Genomic DNA, 13,057 nt, shown 5'->3' with positions numbered 1-13,057 from the left:
GTATCAATCATACGCCTTTTACAGTTTTCAGTTCCAGAGAATCTTCATTCTTACCTCAACATTTTAAAACTTCTACTTAATTGATTACACCAGGTTTCTTTTTCTTGGATTCCAGAGAAATTTAACAATTCCTTTCCAAATTGGCTGACTGAAACTTTTACGATTCTGATGGCCGAAACTTTTTCAGCCTAGCAACTTGTAGATTTTTAACCAAACCGTCTTGGTTTAAAAGCTGTACAAACTGAAACTCTTTGACTAGGGGACTGGTTCCCCTGAACTAAAAGCTTGATTCTGCTGCTGGGAGAAGGTGCTCCCCCTTTATGAATTGACCTCCTGACTCATCTGAACTGACTCAAAAAAGAACAAATCGAATGACTTCCCAGTCTATTGTAAACTCAGCAGTATGAACATTAAAATATATAATATATGAACATACTATCCTTTAACACTACAGAGATTCTGCCAGATGCTTAACTTCAGTCACATGATTTATTGGAATTAATGCTCTGTTACAAATGACTTTCTGACCTCTTTAAAATAAATCATTTCACAGAACTGGCCTAGATCTTTCTACATCTATTTTAAAATATAAGTCCCAAAATATAACTTTTTATATATAAAGTGCACCTTCCAATACAATATTTGACAGCCTTATGATGAATGTTAAATTTAAACTTATGATCTTTTACTGTTGAAACTAAGTCAATTTGTAAAGTATGGTAGTTCTTATTCATAAAGGGAAACACTAGGGCAGTTGGTCTTTTAACTCGATTTTATGGTTATACTGTAATTTGCCAACAATTTGAATGGAAAACCGTGGCATTACCTGGGGATTCTGGGATTGAGGTTAGCTAATAATGATATAAACAATAATCAATGACAATTGGATCCTCATTTTCTTTGAAACAAGTTTCGTGCAGATCTCATCATGCTAACCTGAACATTTAGGGCTTTTTGTTAACCTTTCCTCTGGTTACAAATGTATTTTCTGTTAGAACATGCAAATGCATGCATATGTTTGTACAGAGCCATGTGTTTTATATATCCATATGTGTTTGTGTATGTATCTTGAACTTGAAGCACCATCTGCCTCGCATGTGGCAGAGTCCACAAACTGTACATTGGACTTAAAATCCATCTTAAAGCCGACAAGCAGACTGAAGACAACTGCTTCAATCCTGACAAATGCCTAAGAACTGAATGAGAAGAACTACTTTTTTATTTTTGTATGTTTTTTATATGTATCTATACTTAAATATATCGATATGAGGATATAAAATGAGTGACGGTGTATTATTGCAATCATACCTCCAAATTTAGGTTCAGTTAGAAAAGCACTCAAAATTTATTATGAAGGTTGAATTTTTAAATTGTTCTTTTTGCTGAGAGTTTGCTGTGATTCTTCCTCTTGTCTATGTTGTCACAGTGACTATCCAACTGAGGGTGTGACAGAGATGTATAAGACAATGAGAGACATAGATAAGTGGACAGTAAGGCACCTTTTCCATTTGTGGAGGGGTCAGTATCCAGGGGCATAGATTTAAGAGAAGAGACAGAGGGCTAAGAAATGGATTGAGGGAAGGTTTTTTACCTGTAGGCTAGTGGGAGTCTAGAACTCAATTCCTGAAAGGGTAATTGAGTCAGAAACTCTTGTAATATTTAAGCAGTTCTTAGATGCTCATTTATGTTCCCATAGCCTCCAGAGTAGCTGGACAAGAGCCGGAAAATGGGAATAATGTGGTCAAATCTTTATAGACTGTGTGGATACGATGGGCTAAATGGTCACCTTCTGTGTTGACCATTATTGCTCAGGCTAGATAGGTGGCTAGTTCACCGTTTTCTAATTTGTGAAACAGGGATTAAAAAATTAGTGTAAAAATGAGATAAATAATGGCAAAAACTAAATCTTAATTTGTTGACACAATGAACTATTCTTTCAGTATTGTGGATAGTATTGAAAGAGTGGGAGAAATGGGGACTCCAATCATTGTGAAAAAAGGCTGTGCACCATTTTTCCATCTTTGTAAAGATGAATTAGATGATTCAATGCTTTATGTTTTAATGCCCCAAGCAGCCTTACACTCTGATCTAAATTTAGTGTCTGATTTTGGGCTAATTTAAGTTATGAAAATCCAGCTTGATTTCCTTGGAATTAGACACCTTTTGAGAAAATGGTGCAGGAACTGTGCATCAAAAATGTGTCATTTCTGGTCATGCTGATATTACACATTTGCTCATACAGCAAAAGCATGTACACAGGTTTCACACGCTCCTGGTGTCAACAGCTGAAAGAGAATGGCTGCGAAATAGCTGATTATTTTGTTTTTAATTGTAATTATACTTTCTTTGAACTGTGTGTTAAGTCATAACAGCTGGTATTTCTGCTACTAGCTCTACACGGTGTGCCTATTATAGAGTCATAAAAAATAAACCCTTCATTCCAACCTGTCTATGCTGACCAAGTTTTCAAAACTAAACTAGTCCCATTTGCCTGTGTTTGGCCCATACATCTCCAAACCTTTCCGATTCATGTACCTGCCCAAATGTCTGTACCTGCATCTACCACTTCCTCAGATATTTTGTTTCACACATGAGCCGCCTTATGTGTGAAAATCTTGCTGCTCAGGTCCCTCTTAAATCTTTCTCCTGTCACCCTAGTTATGCCCCCTAGTTTTGAACTCCTCCACTCAAAGGAAAAGACCGTTGCTCTTCACCTTATCTGTGCCCCTCATGATTTTATAAACCTCTAAAAGGTTACCTCTCAACTTCCTATGTTCCGAGGAAAAAGTCTCATTTTTCCTTGGAGTTGAGTGGCTATTAGTCGAAGGGTGTAATGAACCAATAATGCCCAGAGTCCAACCCCTTTATCTGAGGCAACCCATGGTGACTGCTCAGCAAAACAAAATTCTAATGTCAATAAGCATTTGAGGCTTACCATGTTTCTTTAGCCCTGCATTCATATTCACAGTTATATAATCTGCATGCATTTGCATAACTCTGCAAGTTAAATGCATGAATCACACACCCTTCCCACGATTTTCTCCGGAAAATGTCGAGTTCAGCAAATCTCTCCTCATTACACAAAGTTGTGAAACTGGAGTGCTTATAGTCTTCAATTTCGAATATGAAGACCTTTGACAAAAGGGCCGAGGAGATTTACCAGAATGGTACCAGGGCTGAAGAACTTGAATGAAGTAAGGAGATCAGAGAATTTAGGCTTGTTCTGCTTTCAACAGAGGGGATTAAAGGCAGATTTAAAATTCAACGTGAAAGAAGGTTATAGAGTAGCTAGCAAGAAAGTATTTCCGTCGGCAGGAGGATTAGTAATGAGAAGACATGAGATTCAAGTTATTTATTGGAATGCACAGCCTGAAAGCATCTTGGAAGTAGTCTCAAAAGTATAAAAAAGCAAATGTGATGCAGAAAGCTTGATTTGAACTGGCAACTTAGTTCAACCAGTACTCTTATAAACAGGCAAAAGTTATATGCTTCAAGTATTGTGATGTCGGAGTATTTATGCTATAAATAAAGTATAATAGTGATCTGTATACACCCTGCATTACGTTTTTATTAATTATTGTGTGTTTTTACATTGATTTTAGCAGGCGTGTTAATATTTTTGGAAAACTTTTCAAAACTCCACTTAGTCAGGGTTTAATGTGATTATGCATATCTCTAGATTAACCGATTTAACCAGCACACCCTTGTCCTATAGGTGTGATTATTAAAAAGTTTGCTGTAGGTGCTTGCATGCCTATGGGGAAAGAAAGGGAAATGGGATTCTGAAATAAAAGCAAATTGCTGGAGAAACTCAACAGACCTGGCAGCAACTTTGGGAAGAAAGCAGAATTAACATTTTGTGTCTGGTGACTCATTTTCAGAACCTTGTTTTAGTTTAGGGAAGTAGGACCAATCAGCTTTTCCAAGACCCTGCAGAGACACAGTAGCTTCCTTTATATGTTTTTTGGATGTGTGACTTATATCAAAAAACACAACAGCTGCACAGGAACAGAAATAGTATTTGAAAAGCGAAAGCAGATTTGAGTACAGATCCTTCTTTAGAATTGCTCAGTTGAATGGAACGATAATACATCTTGACTTTAGATCCATTTAGTCTGATGGCCATGGACTGTACTATTCAGCCTAACCATTGACCTTGCATTGACTGTTAGTGCCAGTAGGTTATAACATTGACTAGTTAGATGTGTGCTGATTCAAAATTAAGTGAAAAGATATATCTAATAAAGTTTTTTATTGTTACTGAGTAATTGACTTTACATCAAATTTGACAATCTTATCAACTAATCAGCCTAAATGTTCATCCATAATTATATCATTCTGTATAATTCACCTTATACACCTGTGACCTCTACCAGCTAGAAGACAAAGGTAGCCAGTAGATGGGAGCACCACTGCCTACAGAGTCTCTTCTGTGCCATGCAGCATCCTTATTTGGAACCATATCACCATTCCTTCACTGTCACTAGGTCATAATCCTGTAACTCCCTTTCTGACAGCATTGCAGGTGTTCTAACTCAACCTGGACTGCAGGAGTTCAGAAAGGCAGCTGACCACCTCCTCTCAAGGGCTGTTGGGGATGGGAAATACCAACGTCCACATAAATCTTTTGACTGTTATTGAAGTGTAACATTGAATTATGAGCCAAGCAGTTGACAAATGCATTATCATGTGAAGCATAAAGAGAAGAAATGTTACTTAAAGACACACAGCACACCTCAGTCAAACATTGAATTTATCTAGCATCATTGTGTAGATATAGTTAATGTTGATTAGAAGTCAGCAGTAATAAACACAGGAATGTTTCTTGCAAACTGTATTTGTAGTTCACTTTGCTTTTGTTAAATTCTTCACTTAAAACTGTTTTTTTTCTCACGTTTTCAGGTGGTCTTGGTTTTTGCTCTCAGCATTGGTGCACTTGTAATATACTTCATTGATTCTTCAGAGTAAGTACCAGAATACTTTTTAACCTTCCTATTCCAATGGCCTACAGGCAAAATTTCAGTTTATTTCTGTTTGCAGTTTGTGTACACTTCCTTCTGACAGGGTAATTTGTGAAATAACACTGTTGTTAACATGTATTCCTGTTTTCAGCATATAAGTGTTTTTTCTGCTTTCCTATCTTTGTAATTTTTACAAGATTTAAAAGTAAGAATTCTGTAACTTCAGGAACATTTTAATGTGTTCTCCTTACCTTTGTCTTAACAGTTAGTCGATCGTTTCTTAATCCAGGATATGCCTGTTCTATATTGAAAAATAAGAGGAAATAAGGTGTTTTCTCACATAATTTATCATTAAGAAGATAATTTTTATTAATAATATCTAAATGCTTATTTTATTGTCAGCATTGCAAATGGAAGCTTTTTTTGAACATCAGTGTGTTTTTTGATAAATGGAAAATGCAGATTTAGGTAATTGTCAAATGAATCTGAGGGAAGATGATAAATCGTACAGTGAGCTGCTCTGATCTGAAATGCACTGCCTGAATGGGTGGTGGAAGCAGATTCAAGAGTAACTTTCAAAAGGGTCACGTGTTTACCTGAAAAGGAACATTTTGTAAGAGTGGACAGAACGGGCCAAATGGCCTCCATCGGTGCGATAAGGTACTATATCCACAAGCATGGCTGCCAATTACTTGACAAAATGCTGGGAAAAAGTCAGCAAGTCAGGCAGCATCTGTAGCGAGAGATACAGACTTCACGTTTCAGATTGATGATTTTTCATCAGAAGTGAAAAACATTGTAGATTTAATTGTTAAAAAGCAATTCCAGAGCCAGGAAAAAAACATCCAAGAGTTGGGGTTGGGGGTAGTGGGGAGTTCTATTCAAGAGCAGAGTCCAGTGGTACTTAAATGAGTAAAGGGATGATGGTGCAAGGATGAAGAAGGCTATTTGTGGACATCATCATCTTCAGTTCTCTGCCCAAAGATAGATCTGACCGACAACACTGTGACTTCCATAGTGGGTAGGGCAAAGAGTCAGGTCCCAAATCCACCTCAATCTGATTAGGGATCGAACCCTGCAGTCCTGGTATTGATCTGATTCACAGCCACCGTCTGGCTGACTGAGTCAACTGGTTACCAAAGGAGTTGGAATTGCCATGGTAACCTGAATTTTTATGTTCATGCTATGATCAGGAGCAATGATGGTAGAGGCCCCAATTACCTTTCTTCACATGGTTGTTCAGATATTTCTCATGCCTTTGCCACATGCCATTGGCTATATTGGCAGACTATGTGGGTGACAGTTTGTCTGCACCAGCTGCATTATGAATGTACCTTCATTGGCTGTCAGGTGTGACTTGAACCTGGAGCTCTGGTTCAGAGATAGGATACTACCCACTGCAACTCAGGACCTTTTGTAATGGAAAACAAAGAAACAAAAGATTCATCTAGGGAGGATGTAAATGGAAATCACAAGACCATTACCACGACCTTGTTAGCAGAGAAGTATTTTTCACGTAATATGGAGTTAAGAGAAAATTATAAACTTTCTCAATGCATTGTGATGATGCTCAAATTAAACTGCACATCGTACGGTATCATGCAACTGATGACCATAACAGATGCTCAGTGGGCATATGAACATGTTGCTACCGTTAGTTCTAAACTCTTAAAAAATGTTGTTATAAGAAAAGGAACTAATTGTTTAAGTTTAAATTTCAACAGTTTCATACTTTAGAAGAATCCAGCCCATAGCAATGGGCATAAGCAAGGAACCCAAGCCTTTTATTAGCTCTGCCTCATGCAATATCAATTCAGTGAGTTGAGGAATGCAATGGAAGCTTCAGTGTATATCAACATCCCAGCTATTGTACTTGTCATTAATTTTCTTGTGAAAAAGAAAATCTCAATTGCATTAATCCAATAGGTAGCAATAAATACAAATCTGTTTGGAACCCACCAACCCAACTTTAAATGAAATTGGTGGCAGACAACCTGTGGTTAAATGCTGGGATGGAAACCAGTGTGTTTTGGTGAATATTTCCACCATATTGTAGATGAAATGTTTCAGTCCTTTATTGGTCAATTAAACAGAACAGGGTAAAATGAATGTCTACTTTTTAAAGTCTTCCGTGTGACCATTTAGGAAACACAACATACACTGGGTTTATCATACCTCAACTGAGGTGGTCTTCAGATTGATCGTGTTATCAATGACATTGGTTAGCAATGGTTGGAAGAGGAGAGTGCACAAATGTCATTTGTGCTATTCATTTGACTTTTTGTTTACTTGCAACACAAAACCCTGACATCATTCATCCCAGCCTGCTGAAGGGAAGACAACGCATCTGAAATACTTTTCTCATTGGCTGCTTTGCACAGCTTTGGTGGTGGCAGCAAGTATCTGGTGCTTACTGGCTGGAAAGCTAGAAATTACAAGTTTTTTTTTACCTTGAGAAAAGCTACATACTAACATTTTACTAATGGAATCTGCCATCAAAATAACTTGATCTAATACTAGCTCTTTCTCCCATTCATTTTCTCTTTAAATATCAAATTATTAGTTCATCAAGGTAAGATGTGCATGCTCTTGTTTTACCCTCTTAATTGTATTAGATATGTTTGCATTGCTGAGGAATGTAGACATGTTAGAGACGTAGTGTTAAGTAGAACTGCTGTTCAACTACAGAAGCATGCAGTCCCTCACCCACTTATTTTCAGACAGTCCTACTGAACTTATTAGAATCGATTTTCTCTTCAGTTAGTCCTTTCTTTTGTACAACTATGTTAGTGTAGCGATTTGCTGATTTGGGAATGCTTTTCGTAGATAGCAATTAGCAATGCATGAACTAGAAATGGCCACCATTACCCATACTTGTTTTAATAGAACAGTTGAATCTTTCAAAAACACAATATTACAATGTTTTTGACATAACTTCAGCAGTTTTGGTATGATGTTCCTGTACTGGTTTATTTTGTCGAGTAAATGATAACAGGAAATGCAAATATTGGGTTTCATAGTTGCCTTCATTTTAAAAGAAAATCTCTTCTGGCAAATAATTGTGACAAGAGGTCCCACTTCAGCTATTTACTTAGAGATTTTTCTTAACTTTGTCAGTAGTGAGGTGATGTTTAACTGTTTGAGATGCTGAAGCAAACATTAGTCCATTCTGGTGTGCAATGTTTTTGTTGCACTAATCTTGATTCATCAATCGTTTGATCAATATGGGGGTTAGAAAAGCAAAACTTTTACAACTTACTGATGAGAAGTAATGAAACTCCAGTGAGTTTCAGCACGGATGTCCTTTTTCAGGAATTAACAATGTTTACTTTTAAAATGCTGTTGCAGTTGAGAAAGAATGTTTACCAGAGAGGCAATTGATGCAAGAAGATAATTCTGCAATATTCTAAATATTGCTAAAATATATAGCTTAACATTCCAAAATGTTAGCTTTCTATGGCTTTTATTCAGTTACAGTGCCCTGATAAAATGAGCTGCTGATGAATTGTCCCCTTTAGTAAACTGATTAATCCCAAGGTAAAAAGATGGTAATCATAGCTTTCAGAATGTACAATAACATGTATAGACCAACACTACAGTCAGTTAAGGGTAACCTGGTGCACATGACCTGTTTCTTTCTCTGATCTAATGAATACAGAAATGAAGATTTTACTATTTTATTGCGATGTTTTGAAAACAGTGTGATTACTGAACTCTGACAGTGTGGTTATCACCTTGGAATAGTCAAAATAACGCTGTCACCCACCTTAAAAATAAAAGAAACTCACCACCTCCAACATGTCACCTCTGAGACCTGACTTTACAAAACTGTGCTCACATGGTCTGTTGCCAATCAGTCATGGGAACATGCAGAATAGGAACAGGACTAGGCCATTAAGCCTTGGAACTTGCTCTGCTATTCAGTGTGATCACAGCTGATCATCCACTCTTTCCCCTGTTCCCACTTTGCCCCATAGTCTTTGATCCCTTCAGCCCTAAAGGTTATATATAACCATTTCTTGGAAAAATGTTGAAAGTGCATTTCCAAGAATATTTTCTTCTCATTTTCCAAGGATGTCCCTGTTTCTCTCGTTGCTGCTAAAATGTTTCCTTTTAGATTCATTTTCCAATGAAGTGAAGTAAATTTCCATTCTAGGTTGAATTAGAGGTAGAAACCCCAGGAGAACCATGGCTTTAAAAGACATTACTGGTTTAAATAGTTAACAGGCTGGGAAGGAAAAAGAATGGAAGTAAACCCTTGAGTGTATGACTCTAGACTGACTATAGGAGAATTAAAGGGACAGTGAGTTGTGGAATGGGAAATCTTTCGCATGTTAAATGGGAAAAGTTCATTGCAACACGGTTTGAGTAAAGATGCAAGGAAGTCTTACTGCAGATGTACAGGGCTTTCGTCAGAAGATATTTGGAGTATTATGTTCAGTTTTGGTCTCCTTACCTAAGAAAAGATATATTTGCAATAGAAGGAATAAAATGCAAGTTCACCAGGCAGATTCCTAAAATGGCATTTTGTCCTATGAGGAATGATTGGGTCACAATTGTTCTTGAATCATTGGAATTTAGCAGAATGAAATTTGCCCAGTTCTGCAGTAAGGTAATGTTCAGGTAATTTTTTAGGCCAATATTATTTCTGAAGCACCTCAAGGAAGATTAGTTCCAAAGTGTCCTAAAGGAATTGTTTTGAAATAAAAAGAGAATGCTAGATATAGTCAGCAAGCCAGGCAGTATCTTTCAAAGCAGAAACACAGTTAACATTTCAGATTGATGATCTTTCATAGGATCTCAGCCTAGCAGAAGGCCCCTGCAGAATTAAAGCATCAGTAAGCTAGCCCATTGTTATGGACCAAACCAGACCCCCTCCCCACCCCCACCCCTCAAAATATATTCAGAATATAGTCCAGACCCTAACTTTTCTTACTTTAAAGATAAGTGTAAGGTGTTGCATTCAAGATGTAATTCAATTAGTCAAACTACTTGGCATAAAGCAAAACACATTTTATTTTTACATGGCAGTTAAAATAAAAATAAAAACAAAGAAAGAATTGGCTTAACTGTAACTCTATTGAAATGCTTAACAAAATAACAGCTGTATTAACTACTGATTAACTATAAGAATATAGTGACATCCCATAAACACACCCTTAGCAAAAACAAATTCAGTAAAATAGATTGTCTCGCTGGAAATTATCCAGTCCAGGAGGAGAAACAACTTGAGAAAACTGTGTGTGTGTGTGGTGTGTGTGTGTGTGTGTGTGTGTGTGTGTGTGTGTGTGTGTGAGAGAGAGAGAGTGAGAGTTCATGTGTGTGTGAGAGAGAGAGAGACAGAGAGAGGGGCGTGGGGGAGAAATGTATTGCAGCTTCTAAACCAAGCTTCAAGACCCTAGCAGCAATTGCTATTGAGAAACTAAAACTAACATTCCTGGCTCTGAGGGTGCTTGACCCCACCCATTCAGGTTGCATCTATTGTTCCAACTTTAAAAAAAACTCCCAATACCTCACAGGATGTTTGTTGTATTGGGATTCAAATAGATAGTTCCGTACCTCTGTCTTAAAACCTCTCTTCAAATAAAACCCTGGAAAAAATACATCTCTTCAAGCCGTAGTATTGTCACACCATTCACTGTGAAGTTATTAACCCTCTCCTTGCCTTCTTTTGAACTGTTAGCATCAGACAAAACAAATGGAAATCGATCCCCAATTCACTTAAATCAAGGAGAAAGTTCAAGGATGAAGTATCATTCGGCCAAATTAGAAATGGTGAGATAGCTACTCTTGGTTGGTCACAATATGGTTTAAGTTTATTTTATCATGAGGCTATGCTGCCCCCCGCCTACGCCCCCCTGACTTAAATTGTCAACTGTGAGCAGTAAGGAGCCAATCACAAGTTTTTCTTGAGTGAAGGAAGGAACAAATTTATTGACTGCTAAACCAAAGAAAAAAATTAGAATTACTTGACTGGAGCATTTGACTCTTGTGTAGTCACTTGGATTATCTCTCATACATGCACAAATTTATGTACAAAATTAAAAGAAGATGGTGGAAGGTAAAATGATATCCAGTTTAGAGTCCTTTGGTTGTTCTTGAGATGTAAAGTTCAAACTGGAGAATATGGTTTGTTGCATTCTTTGTTGTAGTCAACAGTTGTGAATCTTAGTTGTTTTAAATGTCTTGTCTCCTTGATGTTATTCTTGGGACTCGTTTCCGTGGAAACTGGTTAGGTTTCTTGGAGAGAGAAGTGGATGTAGCAAGCTTCCTTTCTGTAATCTCTCAAAAGCTCTCCACACCTCCCTTCAAATAATTTTGCTGTGTGTATTTCTCTTGGGTCTATCTGTGACAGTCATGGTCTCAATATCCAGTGCTTTACTAAGAACTGGTAGGTTTTTATTTGTGAGGATTATAAACAGTCTCCCTTTTCATATTCCTGAGGGCGATTTCATTTTCATCTTCACCTTGAGGCAACTTTGCTTTTTTAAAGTGATTTGACTTGTCTTAGACCAATTTACATAGTTCTAATTGGAAGTTTTTTTTTAATTATACGTCTAGAAATACAGGGGTATAGTGTGTGACAACTTGCCAGAATAAGCGTGGAGTTAAATTATCACTTCTGCAGAAGTGAAAACATGATAGAAGATCAGTTCAAGCTCAGGAATATTCCAATAGAACATTTTAAAATAAAAGTTAAGGTACTTCTTGCATAATCTAAATTTAGACTGAAGATTGGAGGAAACAGCGAAAAAGACTAATAATAAAGCTTGTTATTTCATAAGTTAGCGAACTGATTTTTTTTTGCTTTTAGAAGTGATAATTCACAGAAGTGTTCTGTATTCTCTAGTGAATAAATAGGGACTATTGGGGAAATATTCCTGAGGCTGCAGATGATATATTCAGGGGGAGTTCTTCTAGAGTTAAAGATTGAAATGTCCAGTTTATTCCAGGATCCTTTACAGCTAGGCTGCATTTGACCAAATCTTCCAGGCTTCGGATTTTATTGAAAACTAATATATACTGAAAATACACTTCTTGATCCTGTGGAAGTTTGACATATAGACCCATCTGCAAATTGTGTAGCAGGTTTAAATTTCCAGTGGGCAAATCCCCATTTTTCTTTGGGAGCTTTTATTACTGTCCCAACTCTTAAACTAGAAAATGTTAGACAGATTAAAACCCAAGACCTGGCTAACTCAAAACGGTTCATTCCCAGTCACCTCCCTTAATCACCTGACTATCCCTGACACCAACCAACTTCCACTTGACAATACCACAACCCAATGTGTGTCCACCTTGACTAAATCTCCCCCACCTGGGTCACCCGTTCACACACCGACTCACCCACCCAGTCACCCATTCACTCATCCATTCACTGACATTCATTAAACATTATACAACAGCTCATGCCATACAAAGGGGGCATGTCTTGTTTGCCCCAACTTTACTCTGACCGTTGCACGTTTCTTTGATATTGAGGACCAGAAGATTCCAAAGGAGCTTCAGTTGTACTGGGTCGGGATAATCTTGCAGCAGTGCTACCATTTGGAAGATTCAGATAGAGACAAAAAAAACTGCAGCTGCTGGAAGATTCAGACCATTATCTTCTTTAATGCATCTATTCTTATGCAGCGTGCCTGTTGATCAATGCACACTTCTTCATTAAGACAATATCTCTCTCATAGCATTTCTGCCTGAAAATGTGTCATGACTAAAGTTTATTCCCTCAAATGGGAAAATCATTAATTGTATAAATAGTGCTATGAAAGAATTCCATTTTAATATGCACTTGGAAAGGTTTATTATGCTTAACATTAGTAAATCTATGTTAGTTTGTCAATTAATCGTCTGTCAATTTAGCAAAGAACCTTTGAATAGTAGATATGTAAGATATTTGTATAGTGCCATGCGGGGTCAATTCAGGAGCTAAAATAAAGCGCATATAACTACTCTGGGACTTCAAGGCTTTGCAAATTGAACTACTTTATGATGGAGTTTTCAAATCTCGTGGTTCAGTGGAATTAATTACAACCTCAAGACTACTGTCAACCTCCTCTATTTCTCTCCTGGTTAGAGGATACTGGGCTGATCAC

The 13,057-nt window shown here is 37.3% G+C and overlaps 1 protein-coding gene across 6 annotated transcripts in view; it reads left to right on the top strand.

Moving 5' to 3' along the window:
- The window catches only part of kcnma1a (potassium large conductance calcium-activated channel, subfamily M, alpha member 1a), an 858,112-nt gene that overhangs the window by 387,123 nt on the left and 457,932 nt on the right, over positions 1-13,057 (top strand). For all 6 annotated transcript variants that reach the window (XM_060854015.1, XM_060854014.1, XM_060854016.1 and 3 more), the window contains exon 3: positions 4,903-4,964. In XM_060854015.1, the coding sequence (XP_060709998.1) occupies positions 4,903-4,964 (62 nt within the window). The remainder of the gene's footprint in view (positions 1-4,902; positions 4,965-13,057) is intronic.

Source organism: Hemiscyllium ocellatum, chromosome 43 (genome assembly GCF_020745735.1).
Source record: "Hemiscyllium ocellatum isolate sHemOce1 chromosome 43, sHemOce1.pat.X.cur, whole genome shotgun sequence".
In the NCBI taxonomy this organism is placed as follows: Eukaryota; Metazoa; Chordata; class Chondrichthyes; order Orectolobiformes; family Hemiscylliidae; genus Hemiscyllium; species Hemiscyllium ocellatum.
Note: the sequence above shows the minus strand (reverse complement) of the source record. Positions and strands in the feature narration are given on the sequence as shown.